At 45.7% G+C, this 16002-nt stretch overlaps 1 protein-coding gene across 1 annotated transcript in view; it reads right to left on the bottom strand.

Moving 5' to 3' along the window:
- Nucleotides 1–7599: 7599 nt before the first annotated feature.
- The window catches only part of EPHA1 (EPH receptor A1), an 86467-nt gene continuing 78064 nt past the window's right edge, over nucleotides 7600–16002 (bottom strand). The window contains exons 11-18 of the mRNA XM_084835108.1: nucleotides 15562–15684; nucleotides 15286–15471; nucleotides 14796–14857; nucleotides 13320–13529; nucleotides 11253–11402; nucleotides 10117–10310; nucleotides 9470–9625; nucleotides 7600–7750 (exon numbers count right to left, since the gene is read on the bottom strand). Of these exons, the coding sequence (XP_084691234.1) occupies nucleotides 7672–7750; nucleotides 9470–9625; nucleotides 10117–10310; nucleotides 11253–11402; nucleotides 13320–13529; nucleotides 14796–14857; nucleotides 15286–15471; nucleotides 15562–15684 (1160 nt within the window). The 3' untranslated portion in view covers nucleotides 7600–7671. The remainder of the gene's footprint in view (nucleotides 7751–9469; nucleotides 9626–10116; nucleotides 10311–11252; nucleotides 11403–13319; nucleotides 13530–14795; nucleotides 14858–15285; nucleotides 15472–15561; nucleotides 15685–16002) is intronic.

Genomic DNA, 16002 nt, shown 5'->3' with positions numbered 1-16002 from the left:
ATTTGTGGATTGTCAAGCGTCTTTCGTTCTGTCATCCGCTCATTGACAGAATTTGATTTTTTTGTACAACAGTTTTGTTCGTTTGCAAATGTGCATTATTTAATGTGCAATTGCACTAAGTTGTTGTTGTTGTTCAGTCGTTCAGTCGTGTCCGACTCTTTGTGACCCCATGGACCATAGCACGCCAGGCCTTGCTGTTCTCCGCTCTCTCCCGGAGTGTGCTCAAGTTCATATTCATTGCATCCGTGATGCTATCTAGCCATCTCATCCTCTGCCGTCCCCTTCTCCTTTTGCCTTCAGTCTTTCCCAGCATCAGGGTCTTTTCCAGGGAGTTTTCTCTTCGCATTAGGTGGCCAAAATATTGGAGCTTCAGCTTCAGTATCTGTCCTTCCAATGAGCACTCAGGGTTGATTTCCTTTAGGATGGACTGATTTGACCTCCTTGCAGTCCAGGGGACTCGTAAGAGTCTTCTCCAGCACCACAGTTCGAAAGCATCAATTCTTTGGCGCTCAGCCTTCCTTATAGTCCAGCTCTCACAGCCATACATTACTACTGGGAAAACCATAGCTTTGATTAGACGGACCTTTGTCGGCAAGGTGATGTCTCTGCTTCTTACTATGCTGTCTAGGTTGGTCATAGCTTTCCTCCCAAGGAGCAAGCGTCTTTTAATTTCATGGCTACAGTCACCATCTGCGGTGATCTTGGAGCCCAAGAAAGTAAAATCTGTCACTGCTTCCATTTCTTCCCCTTCTATATGCCAGGAAGTGATGGGGCCAGATGCCAAGATCTTAGTTTTTTTAATGTTGAGTTTCAAACCAGCTTTTGCACTCTCCTCTTTCACCCTCAACAAGAGGCTCTTTAGATCCTCTTCGCTTTCTGCCATTAGGGTGGTATCGTCTGCATATCGGAGGTTGTTGATAATTCTCCCAGCAATCTTAATTCCGACCTCTGATTCATCCAACCCGGCATTTCTCATGATGTACTCTGCATATAAGTTAAATAAGCAGGGTGACAATATGCAGCCTTGTCGTACTCCTTTCCCAATTTTGAACCAATCGGTTGTTCCATGTCTGGTTCTTACTGTTGCTTCTTGACCCTCGTACAGGTTTCTCAGGAGACAGGTAAGGTGGTCTGGTACTCCCATCACTTTCAGAATTTGCCACAGTTTGTTGTGATCCACACAATCAAAGGCTTTAGCGTAGTCAATGAAGCAGAAATAGACGTTTTTCTGGAATTCTCTTGCTTTCTCCATGATGCAGCGAATGTTGGCGATTTGATCTCTAGTTCCTCTGCCTCTTCTAAACCCAGCTTGTACTTCTGGTAGTTCTCGGTTCGCATACTGCTGAAGCCTAGCTTGTAGGATTTTGAGCATCACCTTGCTGGCATGTGAAATGAGCGCAATTGTGCGGTAGTTTGAACACTCTTTGGCGTTGCCCTTCTTTGGAATTGGAATGTAAACTGACGTTTTCCAGTCTTGTGGCCACTGTTGAGTGTTCCAGATTTGTTGGCATATTGAATGCAGCGCTTTAACAGCATCATCTGTTAGGATTTTAAATAGCTCGGCTGGAATACTGTCATCTCCGCTAGCTTTGTTGTTACTAATGCTTCCTAAGGCCCACTTGACTTCACTCTCTAGGATGTCCGGCTCAAGTTCAGTGACCACACTATCATGGCTATCAGGGACATTCAGATCTTTCCTGTATAGTTCTTCTGTGTATTCTTGCCACCTCTTCTTAATCTCATCTGCTTCTGTTAGGTCCCTGCCTTCTTTGTCCTTTATCATGCCCGTCTTTGCACAAAACGTTCCCTTGAGATCTCCAATTTTCTTGAAGAGATCTCTAGTCTTTCCCATTCTGTTGGTTTCCTCGATTTCTTTGCATTGTTCATTTAAGAAGGCCTTCTTGTCTCTCCTTGCTATTCTCTGGAACTCTGCATTCAGTGGGGTATATCTTCCCCTTTCTCCCTTGCTTTTCGCTTCCCTTCTTTCGTGAGCTACTTGTAAAGCCTCATCAGACAGCCACTTTGCTTTCTTGCATTTCTTTTTCTTTGGGATGGATTTTGCTTTCTTGCATTTCTTTTTCTTTGGGATGGATTGAGTTGCTGCCTCCTGAACAATGTTACGGACCTCCGTCCATAGTTCCTCAGGCACTCTGTCTATCAGGTCTAATCCCTGAAATCTATTCCTCAGCTCCACTGTATATTCATCAGGGATATGATTTAGGTCATACCTGAATGGTTTAGTGGTTTTCCCTACGTTCTTCAATTTAAGCCGAAATTTTGCAAGAAGCAGCTCATGATCTGAGCCACAGTCAGCTCCAGGTCAAAGTACATAATCAATCTGATTTCGATATTGACCATCTGGTGACGTCCATGTGTAGAGTCGCCTCTTGTGCTGTTGGAAAAGAGTGTTTGCTATGATCAGCATGTTCTCTTGGCAAAACTCTATTAGCTTTTGTCCTGCTTCATTTTGTACACCAAGGCCATGCCTGCCTGTTATCCCGGTGATTTCTTGACTTCCTACTTTAGCATTCCAATCCCCTATGATGAAGAGGACATCTTTTTTTGGTGTTAGTTCTAGAAGGTGTTGTAGGTCTTCATAGAACTGATCAACCTCAGCTTCTTCGGCCTCAGTGGTTGGGGCATAGACTTGAATTACTGTGATGTTGAATGGTTTGCCTTGGATTCGTACTGAGATCATTCTGTCGTTTTTAAGATTGTACCCCAGTACTGCTTTTCCCACCCTTTTGTTGACTATGAGTGCTACTCCATTTCTTTTAAGGGATTCTTGCCCACAATAGTAGATATGATGGTCACCTGAATTAAATTCGCCCATGCCTGTCCATTTTAGTTCGCTGATTCCCAAGATGTCGATGTTCAATCTTGCCATCTCATGTTTGACCACCTCCAGCTTGCCTTGATTCATTGATCTGACATTCCAGGTTCCTAAACAATATTGTTCTTTACAGCATTGGATTTTCTTTTCACCACCAGACACATCCACAGCTGAGTGTCCTTTCGGCTTTGGCCCAGCCGCTTCACTCTTTCTGGCGCTACTTGGAAATACCCTCTGCTCTTCCCCAGTAGCATATTGGACACCTTCCGACCTGAGGGGCTCATCTTCCGGCGTCATCTCTTTTAGCCTTGTGATACGTTCCATGGGGTTTTCTTGGCAAGAATCCTGGAGTGGGTTGCCATTTCCTTCTCCAGTGGACCACATTTTGTCAGAACTCTCTGCCATGACCTGTCCGTCTTGGGTGGCCCTGCACGGCATAGCTTATGGCTTCACTGAGTTACGCAAGCCCCTTCGCCACAACAAGGCAGTGATCCATGAAGGGGAATTGCACTAAGACGGATTTGCACTAATTTAATTGCACTAAGACGGATTGGCAAATGAACAAAATTGCACAAATCCCCCCCCCCCCCAGTAAAGAACTGGCCCGCAAATCAGTGTGACTTGAGAAACAGCTGGCCCGCTGAGGAATCCGCAGGTTGGGTTCACAGAAATCTGAACTCGTTTGAATCCGTTGTGGATCTCTCCAACATCCCTAGTAGAAGGTGCTGGGTTGGTACATATACTCTTAGAGAATGCAGATTTTCAGCAAGGCCTTTCTAGTTCAACAGCCTTGGGCATATTACACTGGGTCGGTCTGGTTTCTGAGAGGTCTTTATCAGTGGCAACCTATCAAATCAGGAGTGTCTCAAACTTGTCCAGCAAATAGGTGCTCCTAGTATTTGAAGCTGACAGAACTTAATATGTGCGAGCTTCATTCTTGTCGGACCTCATGTTTTTGTACAGTGAGAGAGGGACCAATCTTCTGATATGAAATAGGCAAAGGGTACTCTGAAACTGCTACTTAATTGTGAAAGTGCTACAATATAGACTTACAGCCTGATCCTATGCCATATCTTGTTAGCAATAAATGTCAGGGTTCAGTTAATGAAAATTGGAGAGCTGTGGGGCATAGGCATTGGCATATAAGCATAGCTGTTGAATAGTTGTAACTACATTGCTTATAACTTGCTACATTTTTGAACTGCAGGATCCTTATATAGTGACCAACACTAGTGCCATGCCTGAAATTTCTCCCACATAATTTCTGACCATTCTCATTCAATTTGATAGAAAACAAATTGCTTTCAAAAAGAAAATTAAAGGAGAAGAAATTTCTGAGAAATTCTCATGGGTTGTGTTCAGGGTTCTGTGCTTCCTTTACTTAGGAGGTGACTGAGGAGTGTGAAGTAATGTCCTTTGTACAATCATCTCTCTGCACCTGCATTAGAGATAAGATGTATTCACAATCGCCCCTCAGAAATTTAACATTTGGAAAGTCCTGGGGAAAGTGCTGAAACCTAAAGAATAACAACTACAGCTGAGCCACCACTTCTCAGAGGACATTTTTCCCAGAAAAGTCCTGAGATTTTTCTTTTTCTTACTTCCCTAGCAATAAAAGGCCACTTTGCAGAATTTCTCCAAATTTTCTTCCCAATATTTTGGTGGGTGTTGTCTTCCCTCTCTCCCCCTTGCCCCACTCTCTGGCACAATGCTAGGTATGGGGTATTGTGAAGAATGTAAAATGGGGGCCAGGCTGCCAACACACTTGCTGCTGTTGCCACTTGCAGTGGCCACACAAAAAAAACAAAACCCCTTAGGAAAGAAACTGTGCTCCAACCCTTGCCCGTGGTGAATCCTACCTGTGAGAATTGTTGGAGAACTTCTCCCACTGGAGAAGTTTGGTGAAATTCTCTTCCCAATTTCTCTGCCCGCAAACAGAGTGGAGACTTTCAAGTGGTCATTTGTGCATAGCTCTAACCAAGACTGTTGAAACCAATTCAGTGCAAGACACCTGAAATCAGTTTCTCATTCATCTATGTAGGTTAATATTAGCCCTACACCTTCTCTGTCTACTGTTTCAGAGGGTTTGCCTGGGAAGGCTTGTTTATTGCAATACATCAGTCTTCAAGCTTGATGTTCAGTGTACCAGTACATCTTTGTTTAGCCAGATTAACATTGCTGTGCTGGAACAGGGCAGGATTGGTGGTTGTGGCCATATTCACACACGTATGTTTCTGCTAGAGAATATGTGTACACACGTGTGTGCATGTGAGGGGGGGCACTTTAAGAAGGAAGGCAACCATGTAGTAGGGTCTTGCACACAATTCCATGAGGAGCCCTGATGTGATCAGTGAGGACTCTTTATCACATCTTACACCTGATGAGAAGGCTAGAGTGTCCTATAGCTTTTACCACATTGTAAGCAAAGGGTAGCTGCATGTGAATTGCAGTAACCTCCCACTTGGTGGTAACTTGCTGGTGTAATCATTTCCCAAACAATATTGCTCGGCCCCAGCTCTGTACCAGGAGCCCCTGTCTACCAAAAGGTATGAGATCTGCTTTCTTCTTGAAGCACAGAGGGACTATTGTACTGTAACATTAGAGAATTTGAGCCTGCAGGTATTGAGATGACACTTCTGAAGTAAAGCGTGCTTGAGTAACCTCTTTAGAAATATCTTAGAACTGTTGACTTGTGTTTAATGAAGCCTGTATGGTTCTACTGAAGATCCTTTCTAGCTTGCCTTCTGTAGCTGGAGCCACCTAACAGGGCTGAGCTTGTTTAGATTTCTTCCTTGCCGCTGGATCCCCTGGCTACAGGCTTCTGGGCTAGATGAAATACTGGCCTGCCTGATTTAGGTCTGCAGTCTTATGTATACTTACCTGGGAGTAAACTTACTTTGAGTGCCTATACATAGGCGGAGGCTGTGAAGCCCTTTATGTTCTTAACTTCCTCTCACCCGCCCCTCCACCCCAGAAGATTTACTGGTGCTTTGCATATAAGTGGTATCTATGCTTTTATTTAAGTTCTTCTTTTTACCAGTTCTTCCTTCCCTGGGGCTATCGTGTCATGTCACTGGAGTTGCTCATAGTCTGTTACTCCTGCATAACCTTGCCCAGAACAGTTAATATCCAGGCTCCGCTCCTGGGCCTTGTAGGAGTGCATCTTGGCAAACATTAGAGTCTGTTCAAATGCTCTTGCTGACCCCAGCTTCCTGGAATGGATGGGGAAGAGGTGCCAAAAGCCTTGCTGTACCTTCAGCTCAGCTATCTAGCAGTCAAACTGGACATGATGTGCAAGATCCATCATTAGGACTCGTCCGTTTATTTTCTTCACTAATTAACAACTCCGTGTGGCTGCTTTGAAGGTTGTGGAAGTGGGGTGCTGGAAGTGGGTGTTTAGTCCTTTCCTGCCCTTGTGGCTAGAAGCAGCATGATGGAGGGAGACACAAACGACCTCTCCCAGCATTCCACTTCTCTAGTTTTCAAAGCAGCTATATGGGGCTGCTAATTTAGTGTAAAAAAGAGAGAGCTCTAAGTTCTTCCATGCCATATCCTGGTTGACCCTCAGTTCCTGGCAAAAAGTATATCCATATTCAGATTTTTCTTCTTGACTCTTATAGCTGGACTATTTCTCAGATTGTGGGTGGGGTTGGAAGCAAAATTGAAAGTCCCTGTCTTGAATTTATGGTCTGAAGTGGTCCTTTATTACCCTTCCAGTGCCTCTAATATTCAGTAGGTATTCCTTTTCTTCCAGATTTGCCTGTAATTGTTCTAATGGTTGCTCGGAGTACAGGCAGGTTTTACAAATTATTTCTTGACCTTTCAAGTTTATCTCCCACCCCACTTTTTAAGGGGTATAGTACAGGAGCAACACTTACCACTTACCCATTTTAGAGAAAACTAGTCCTGCTTAGGTTTCATGGCAGTCGATAGTGAGCTAACGTCTATAGGATGTTGATAAACAGGAAGGAAACAACATTCTATCTGCGCCATGAGTTTATTTACAAAATCATACATACAACATAATTCCAGGCCTGGATCCTGTCCCGTTCCCGCACCCTTTCCTGATACTTTAAATATATAGGCAGGTCCTCAACCTGAGGAAGCAAAGCTCCCAGGAGCAAGTGATGCCCTGCTGTAAACAAGCCCTTTCTGCTCTTGGCACCAGACTCCAGGAGAGAAAAGAATTAGGGCCATGAGCAGTACGGATGCGTGGCAAAGACAGGTATGGGCTACTGAGCCAGGAAGGAAAGTAAAAGGTCTTGGCCCTCATGAACTCTGCACGCAACCATGGAAGGCCCCCCTCCTACTTTTCCAGGCCCAGGATTCTGCATTAGAAGGGGGACCCTTATGGCTAGATATGGCTTTACTGGAAGAATGGCTTCAATCTCTGCTTGAAATTGTAAGCACAGGTTGCTTTCTTGGTAGCTATGAAATGAGACAGGCTGCTGCTAGAGTGGAAACATGGGAATGGAGCGGTAGTGGAGGGGAGGCAGAGAGTCTTGGAGAGACAGAAGATGGAAGAGCCAGGCGCCTGCTTTCTTCAGCATTGGCCACTAATCTGGCTTCATGTGTGCAGGGAGCCTCTTGGGAGTGTTGCTTCCTGCTCTGGATAGCGGGAATCCCAGCCTGTGCACTGTGGGACACAGGGGATATTGCATTCTTGCACAGGCCTTTGGCACTAGGTTTTGGAGGCCCAGGCTGTTGCTCGCAGCCAGATGGGCAACTGCAGAGTCAGTTCAGTTGGTCCCTTTTTCCTCTCCTCGTGCCTTTGGGCACAGCGCCGAGTCCTGCCCAGTGGGGTTGAGCCCAGCAAATAAGTTGGTGGTGTGAGACCATCACTCCTTGAAGCCCTGGATGCTGCACAGAATCCGCTTCTGGTGGCCAGGAAGAGTCACACCCATTTGCTTCAAGTCCCTTGAAGGAAGCAGAAGGGGGAGCAAGATTAGCTGCCTTATTTGCTAGATGAGGGGGGAAGACTGCTACGCAAAGGGAGGATTTCATAAAGCTCCGGCACCCCAAGGAATTCCTTCCCAGTCAGACATCTAAAACACCAGGCAGGCAGGTAACCAGAAGCTGCTCTGCAAAGCTCACGCCTACAACTTGACAGGTCGAGGAATGGCGCTGGCTTAGCGATAATGGCTGCCAGTTGCTGTCTCACAAGGAGGAGCTGGCGAGCACTGTGGAGATGGAGCTGACGGTCTTTCAGGGTTGACGGTGTTACAATGGGTCCCCAAAAAAGGCTTGTTAATTCACTGGGGGAGGGGAGAGCTTCACAGGGCTGAGTTTTCTAACCCTAAACATTATAGCACCAGTAGAAGTGTCAGTCTATTAGGGCAGTTATAGTATATGATGTATGAAGCATACCAAATATACTAGGCACATATGAAAATAATATTAAGTAACAATTCCTTTTGAGAGAGGTCCACCACCACCAATTATCTTTTGGACATATGAATGTTTGCATACTGATGATACAATTACTTGGCTACATGTAATTATTTTCATAAGTGTGTGGCATATTTGTGAAGCACTGAAAATGCATACAATGCCCTAACAGAAGGATGTGTTTACTGCTTCCATAAATTGTTTCTTACATATTCAGCTCTGTAATGTTTTGTTCTTTTTCTTTCCCATGAATTAGGTTGTAACCCTATGCACATTTCCCAGGGAAGATGTCCCACTGAAATCGGTGGGACTTACTTTGATTGAACATGCATAGGATTGTTCCGTAACTGAACCTATGTTTTGGTTATGTGATTTTTTTTTTACATTCACATTATCCTCTTTGGCTTTTGGCTCACTATTACAGAAGTCATCATTCTATACTGTGAACCCTCACATAGCCTTAAAACAGACCATGGTTGTTTAAGCCTCACATAACCCATGCTAACTGGGTTCACACGACATGACAACCCCTGGGTGGGAGTTGCGTATTCAAAACGGTGCCTCCGTGCGGCTTCAATAACTCACAGGGGGCTGGCATGTTGTGCTAACAGGCCCTTTGTGTAAGTCAGCTGAAGACCGTGTACCTGCACAACTGCACTGGCTTCATCCAAGGCTTGTTCCCATCCCGTATTCAGAAGCAGCAGGAGTCTCTGCTGTCATGATTCCATGGGGGGCCGACGGGGAGCCAGCATCTCTTCTCTATACTCTTTATCACCTGTCCTTTCTCTGGCTCTCCTTTTCTGCTTGAACTGTAGCTTGACACCCCAAAAATTAATGGGTGGAACTTCCCCACCACTTCTGTCCAAGCTGGGGAAAGCTTTCTACCCACTGAAGATCTGGATTCCATCCTGCTGTTCCAGGCACAAGAGCAGAGCCGTTATGAGAGTGGCAATCCTAAGGACAGCTGCGATGGTACTTTGTGGGGGCTCTAGCCACAACAGGGACCAAATAGTTAAGGTGCTGGGTGTGAGCTGGTGTCTCACTTGCAGTGGGAAGTGCCAACTTGGCAGCTAAGATGGGGGTGGGGAGGAGAGAACAGGAAGTTGTTAAAATCCTTTTGCTGATCCTGTCTGTGTAACGGTCCTTGTAGCAGGTTCAAAAGCCCTACTGGCATTTAGCTGCAGTTCCCAGTTCCCCTGCTCTCGCTTACTCTGGCAGAACCCACAATCCAGGGTGCTCCGCACTTACTCAGCAGACAGCTCCAGGACAGACTCCATGGTGTTCAGGCCGGCAGTGCGGAAGTTGATGATGTAGCGCTTCATGCGGATGGATTCCAGCCACTCGGGAATAGACCGATAAGGAATCCCATCAGACCCGCTGCAGCTGGGGAGGCGGAGCGTCACCCTACAGATAGCACAGGTGTTTGTGGACCAAATGTGGCATTTAAAATTGCAATATATGAGAAGAACAGGAGCCCCGTGCATCAGACTGCAGGGACATGCCTGCCCTTTTTGTGCGGAGCTTATGGTACCCCAAGTCCGCTGACAACCTCCTGGGCTGGGATGGAGGAGTTGCCATTTCATTCTTTGCACCTGGTGGAACCCAGCCTGGCTTAGACACTGCTCTTCTCTGTTACGTGGCCAGGGAAGAAGGAAAGATAGTCGTCTTTCACACGTGATTTAGAAAGGGCACCAAAAGCAGGGTTGCAGAGGGCGTGATATAATGCTGCAGGAGTGCAGGAAAAGCACAGAGTGGGGTATGGTGTACAGAATTCATCTTGTAGAGAATGAATTCGGCATAATTTTTACAGGCTACAGAATTCAGCTTTTCCTGGTGGAGAATTTTCTTTGTTTTAGCACAGAATTTCCACAGCTCTGATCATCCTACTATCTTACCTGGGGTCAAAGTCAGCCACAGTTCGGAGCAGATGTGGGCTGGAGATGAAATGTTCCAGCTGAGCGTGGATTTCCCGGAAACGGGGCCTCCGTGTCCGATCATAGGACCAGCACACTTTCATAAGCTCGTAAAGGATCGATGGGCAGTCCACAGGGGGAGGGAGCCGGTACCCATCCTCTATGCTCTTCATCACCTGTCCAAAGGGAAGGAAAGAGGTCTCTGTGCAGGCTGCCCAGGCCAATGTTCCTAGAACAACTGCACCGACAGGTTGGAGTTCCAGACAAGGCCCACTTTCGCAGAAGTGTGAAGTCCAAATGTGGAGAACGCTTTGGAATGAGGACTGTGACATATAGCCAATTAATCAATTAAAAACATTTCATCAGCTAACAATGTGCCTTTGATTCATCAGTTGCCACATCATTCAAAAAGTTATTGAAAACTTTTTCAAGTACTTGGAAAAACTGCAGGTGACAAGTGCTAGCATAAAGAGACATCTCCTGCTCTATTTGCAAAGTTGGAGTGCCTCTGTTATGATGCTCCGCATACGCACAAGTCATTTAAAACAAAGAAACTGTGCTTTTAACACCATTGGATTGGACCCAACAAAAGTCCCTTGCAGCCAGAAGGGCTCCTTCTGCCCATAGGAGGCTTCCTTTACCACTGGCTGAACTGAGGAGGAGACAATCTTAGTTTACACTCCCCTCCCGCAGTCCCCTAAGTCCCACAAAAAATGCCCTGGAGAGTTGGGAGACCCTCCTAAAATGGTGGGATTAACTGCTGCTGGGGCCTGCAGAGGAAGGGGGAATTGGCAAAAATCACCTCCCGATCTTTCCATCAGTATTCTGAGCAGAACTCTGCTTTGGGATGCTGCTGCCAGTGGAATAAAAATTTAGGATCCAACCCAGTGTTTCTTCACCTATGCCAATTTATGCAGATTTAGTGATCAAATAACTGACTGAATTCATGGTTCATGGATGAGGATTTCTTCAATGGGTCTGCCCATCTATGGCTGCCCCTTCAGGAAACCAGGTAGTGCTTTGGGTCGTGGGGAAACGAGAGTTAAAGCACATGCTCTTTGTTATGCTTTAACTCTGCTTGTTCAAGGGACACATCCTGCTTCTCCTCACCCACTTACCTCCTGGTTGGTCATATCCCCATACGGCTTGTCACCATATGACAATACTTCCCATGTGACAATGCCAAAACTCCAGACATCACTGGCAGAGGTAAAAATTCGGTGGGCAATGGCTTCAGGAGCGGTCCATCGGATGGGGATCTTGCCACCCTGTTGAAAGAGAGTGTGCAACTTGAATGGAAATGGCTGCTTGGCCTTTACAGACTGAAAGGTCTTCTACTCTCTACTGCATGGGTGGGCAGAAGGTAGCTCTCCAGACATTTGGGAGTTCAACTCCCAGAAGCCACCGCCAGTACAGACAGTAAGGAATGCTGGGAACTGAAGTCCAAAACGTCTGGAGATCTGATTCCTGTTCACCCCCGCTCTGCTGAAATACAGCTATTTGGTTATTTTACTATTAGCAAAGTACCAAAGGAAATTTGTTGCCTTGTAAACAGATACACTTCTATTCTGAGGTGAGCAACATGGTTTAACTGGTTTTCAGTGTGGTAGGGCTTGAATGGGGCTGATCCATTTGTGGACTGTGCCTCTTGGCTGGCTCATATGTCACAAACCCACTCCCTGCCCCCTTCCTGGACTAGTTTTCCAAGTCTTGAGGATGAACATCTACACGAGTAAGCAAACGTGTACTTCTGAAATTAAAGAAAAGGAAGGCAGGAAGCCCACCTGAAGCATGGGGTTGAACCAGAATGATGGTTGAGCCAGAGTTCAGTTTGCTGGTATGCACATCTGTTACTCAAATGGCAGAACTGGGAGGAAGCCAGGCTCACAGTGTGGCTGGAGAGCCTGCTGTGACTTCTCTCGTTACGTGTACTTATTGGTTGAATTTAAACCCCTGCTTTCCATGTATGATGCCCAAGATGGCTATTAATAAAATACATTATAAAAGCAATAATCAAACAGTTAGCATAGTAAGCAAGAACACAGTAGAAACAACATAACCATCGGAGAAGAGTAGATTTTTCAAAAATCAACAGCCACTTTAAAACATTTTAAGCGTAAAAAACAGAGCAGCAGAAATGAAGCAGATCAACTTAAGTCCAATACTGTTTCGATAGAACATTTTTTTGCTATTGCCTTATAATGCCTGTGTTCACCCCCAGGGTGCTAGTGTGGCAGTGAGGTCCAGAGAGGTGAATCGGTGCTAAAAAGAACCCCAGATAAAGTGAACTGCCCACGCAGCAGTCATGGGCCAAACAGGAACGGCTCCTGTATCTTGAGGAATCTTCCACCTCTCTGCAAGCTTTCCTGAAAGCCTTATGCAAGCTGTTATTAACGGGACTGTGCTTTTTACATTTGTGGGAACAATATTCTTCCCTGCAGTATCTTCCTCCAGTTCATAAGGAAGGCCAAGACAGATTCCCCAGTCCAGTTTTTTTTTGGGGGGGGGCACAATGCTGTTTACACTCCTATTCCAACAAAGAAAGTAATGTGGCAGCAGCAGCAGTGGCAAGAACCACACGAACAGGGCTGCACCCATCAGTACAGAGGATGGACACACCATGAGATAAACATATATTTAATGTATCACTACAGAAAATGGGAAGGAGTCATAGCTCGGTGGTAGAGCACATTCCATGTTCAATCCTATTCAATAGATCTCATGTATCAGGGCTATGAGACCTCTCTGGGCCTGGGACCAGGAAAGCTGCTGCTAGCCTTGAGACCTGGCAAAGGTGGAGCAGGGGATCTGACTCAGTGTAAGGCATCTTCCTGTTTTCTAGCTTCAAATCAAAGCAGTTTCCTGACATATAAAAAGGTTTCTTGCACAGTATGCCTATCAGATGCATGCATCTCCTGTATTTGTAGTATAATTTCCACGAGGAAGAATCTAGTTTGAAATGGGGCAGGAGACCAGCCTGCCATTGGGGTTTTCCTATATGCTGAAAGACCACCTGACTGTTTCCTTACTACATGATTTAGGTTCTGGAAAGTTAGCACTGAGCTGGAAGTTACTGGAGTATTTTGCTAGATTGCTTCTGTGATCTAAAGGTTTGAGGCTGTATGCTCATGTCACCCATTTTCCCTTCAGCAAGAAGAATCCCATTAAGCCTGTTTTCACATTACCTTGGTTTCATAAGTTCCTTCCACATCGTTTTCCAAAATCCGAGAAAGACCAAAATCTGACACTTTGCACTGAAGGTTATGAGATACCAGAATGTTGCGGGCGGCCAAGTCCCGGTGTACATAGTTGCGGTCTGACAGGTAAGTCATCCCTGAGGCAATGCCCTGCAGCATGGTCACCAATTGCACTGAACTGAACTTGTCCATGTTCTCCTGAAATGTACACCAAATGAAAATATGAGTCTTCCCATTGTGCTCGGCTGTTTGCTCCATAGCTCAGAAAGAAGCTTGGAATTATTGTGGCATGAAATGACAGAGGCAAGAAGAGAGAAGCCTCTGATTGCAGCCAAGAACCTGCATTCTTCACTGACAGGTATGAACCATCAGACCTCAGCTCCTGCATCTAAGGCAGGCCTGCAGAACTTGCTATCCACCAAAATAAATCCAGTGGACCACCAGCCATGGACAGTGATTTGCCAGGCACTTGGCAGCCTCTTACTTTTACAGTCCCAGGCAGACCACAAAACCAGGAGATTTAGGAGCTCCTGATGGGCTACTTGTACGTGCCTGATGGGCTACATTTAGCCTGGGGGTGACAATTTGTGCAAGTGTGATCTAAGAGCTTCAGTTCTGAAGCTTCTTTTTTCCTTTTAAGTGTCCAGCCTTTCAACCAAAAAATCTCCCAAGGCAAGCAACAACAGAAATTGAAACTATCGAATTAATTTAAAAAAATGAACAAAGCAACAGAAAAAGTAGTATGAGTAAAGAAAAGAAAGCAGAAATATCAATAACACCCCCTTCCCAGCTAAGTAGCAAATTTACCATCTAATTACAAATTTGGGAGCATAGGATTTTTTTTACCTCTATCTAAATCTATCCAACATTATTTCTAGGCAGCCTTTAAGGGTGGAACCCTCTCAAGGCTGTGACCACGCAGTAGGGGCTGGTCACTCCAATGTCAGCAGGCGGTGCATCTGCTCCAGATTTCAGTCAGAACCAGTCAGAACTCTAAAGGAGCTATCCAAAGTGCTGACTGGTTCTGACTGAAACCCGGAGCGGATTCATTCTGAACTATAAAGACTTTATGGTTCAAAACCAACATCTTGGGTGGAGTGAGCAAAAAGAACAGCTTCCTTCCTTCATCTAGTTCTTACTGAGGTGGTAAACCCATCTCTGGCCTGAACCACCAGACTGCAATTGGCAGCAGATGGGGACAGAATGCGATGATTGTCCGTACAAAAAAATGTTTTGCACCAGATAACTAGTTGGCTGGGAACTGGGTTCTAGCTTAACCTTCTCCCTGTCACGCTCATTTTCTATGCAGAGCTATTTTGTGCATGTGTGAGGGAAAAGCATTCTATCATGGGAACCTCCAATGCAGTCTGATGTGGTATAGCCCACACAAAAGTTTACCACCTCAGAGAAAACTAGGCTTAAATGGCTGACAAATCCTTGCTCCAAACAAGTCCAGTCACTCACCCGTAAGAAGGTGTCCAGGGCCCCATTTTCCATGTATTCTGTGATAATCATCATTGGGTTTCCTGGGGGGGGGGGGGGAAGAAAAGGAAAATTACCAGCAGTACTTTCTTGCTGCTTTAACTTGCCCTCACCTTATTTCCCTTCAATTTGGCAGTGGCCCCCTGATTTTATCCCAATCCAGAAGGAATGATCATTTTCACCTTCTGAATATATGAAGCTGCAATATACAAGAGCCAGACTTTTGGTCCATCTAGTCCAGCATGGTGTACTCTGGCTAGCAGCAGCTCTCCAAGGTGACAATGCAGGGATTATTCCTGCAAGCTGAGATCTGGAACCTTCTGCACACAAAGCCTGTACTCTACCATTGACCTATGACAATTTCACACCCAGTAGCCTCATGCTCACTGGTGATTCTCTGCTGTACAGTCTGTCTCATTCCTCCACCACCACGCAGGATAACCCCATCGCACCACCAGTGCTGAGCTCTTACGTTTTGTGACAACTCCCTCCAAACGGACAATGTTGTGGTGATTGAACTGGCCCATGATGGTTGCCTCACGCAGGAAGTTCCACCACGTTGAGTCTGAGTAAGTTGACTTCAAGGTCTTGATGGCCACAATGATGCGTTCCTTCCCCGGGAAGCGCAGAGTCCCACGATAGACCTCCCCAAACTCTCCTGTGGAACATTCAAAGGAAAAATGGGATATAGACAAGTGGAGAAATGGGATCTCCTGAGCTCGGCACAGCAACATCCAATGATACTCACCTTCACCAATAACAGTCTCAATGGTGACAACAGATGGGTCCAGCTCCTTTGTGAATTCTAAGACTCCCCTGCTGGGATCTTCATAGGGTTGGAGATCTACATAAGGTTTCAACCAGATCTCATCTGTAATGAGAGCTCTCAATATAAATTGTTTCTCCAGAAAGATTCTAGAGCAGAAAATATTTGTAGCTCTGTTGGCCCCAAAAGAGATGGGCTTCCCTGCTACGACAAATCCCTACTTCTAATATAGATCCACAGTGTCCCCTAGAGCAGCAGCTGGTCAGTTGGCACCCTGCTGGGCAACCTGAATAGTTTTATCTAGCCTTGTCTCAGTTTTTTGTCCTCCAAAATGCAAACCAAACCTTAATCTCTTCTCTCAAATAGGCTGACTGGTTCCAACCACCTTGGGCTTTTGAGATGTAAGTTAGAATCATTAAGAAG

Source organism: Heloderma suspectum, chromosome 2, assembly GCF_057233095.1.
Source record: "Heloderma suspectum isolate Gila_16-S chromosome 2, 16-S_ref, whole genome shotgun sequence".
In the NCBI taxonomy this organism is placed as follows: domain Eukaryota; kingdom Metazoa; phylum Chordata; class Lepidosauria; order Squamata; family Helodermatidae; genus Heloderma; species Heloderma suspectum.
The sequence above is the reverse complement of the archived record's forward strand: the minus strand, read 5'-3'. Positions and strand labels throughout refer to the sequence as shown.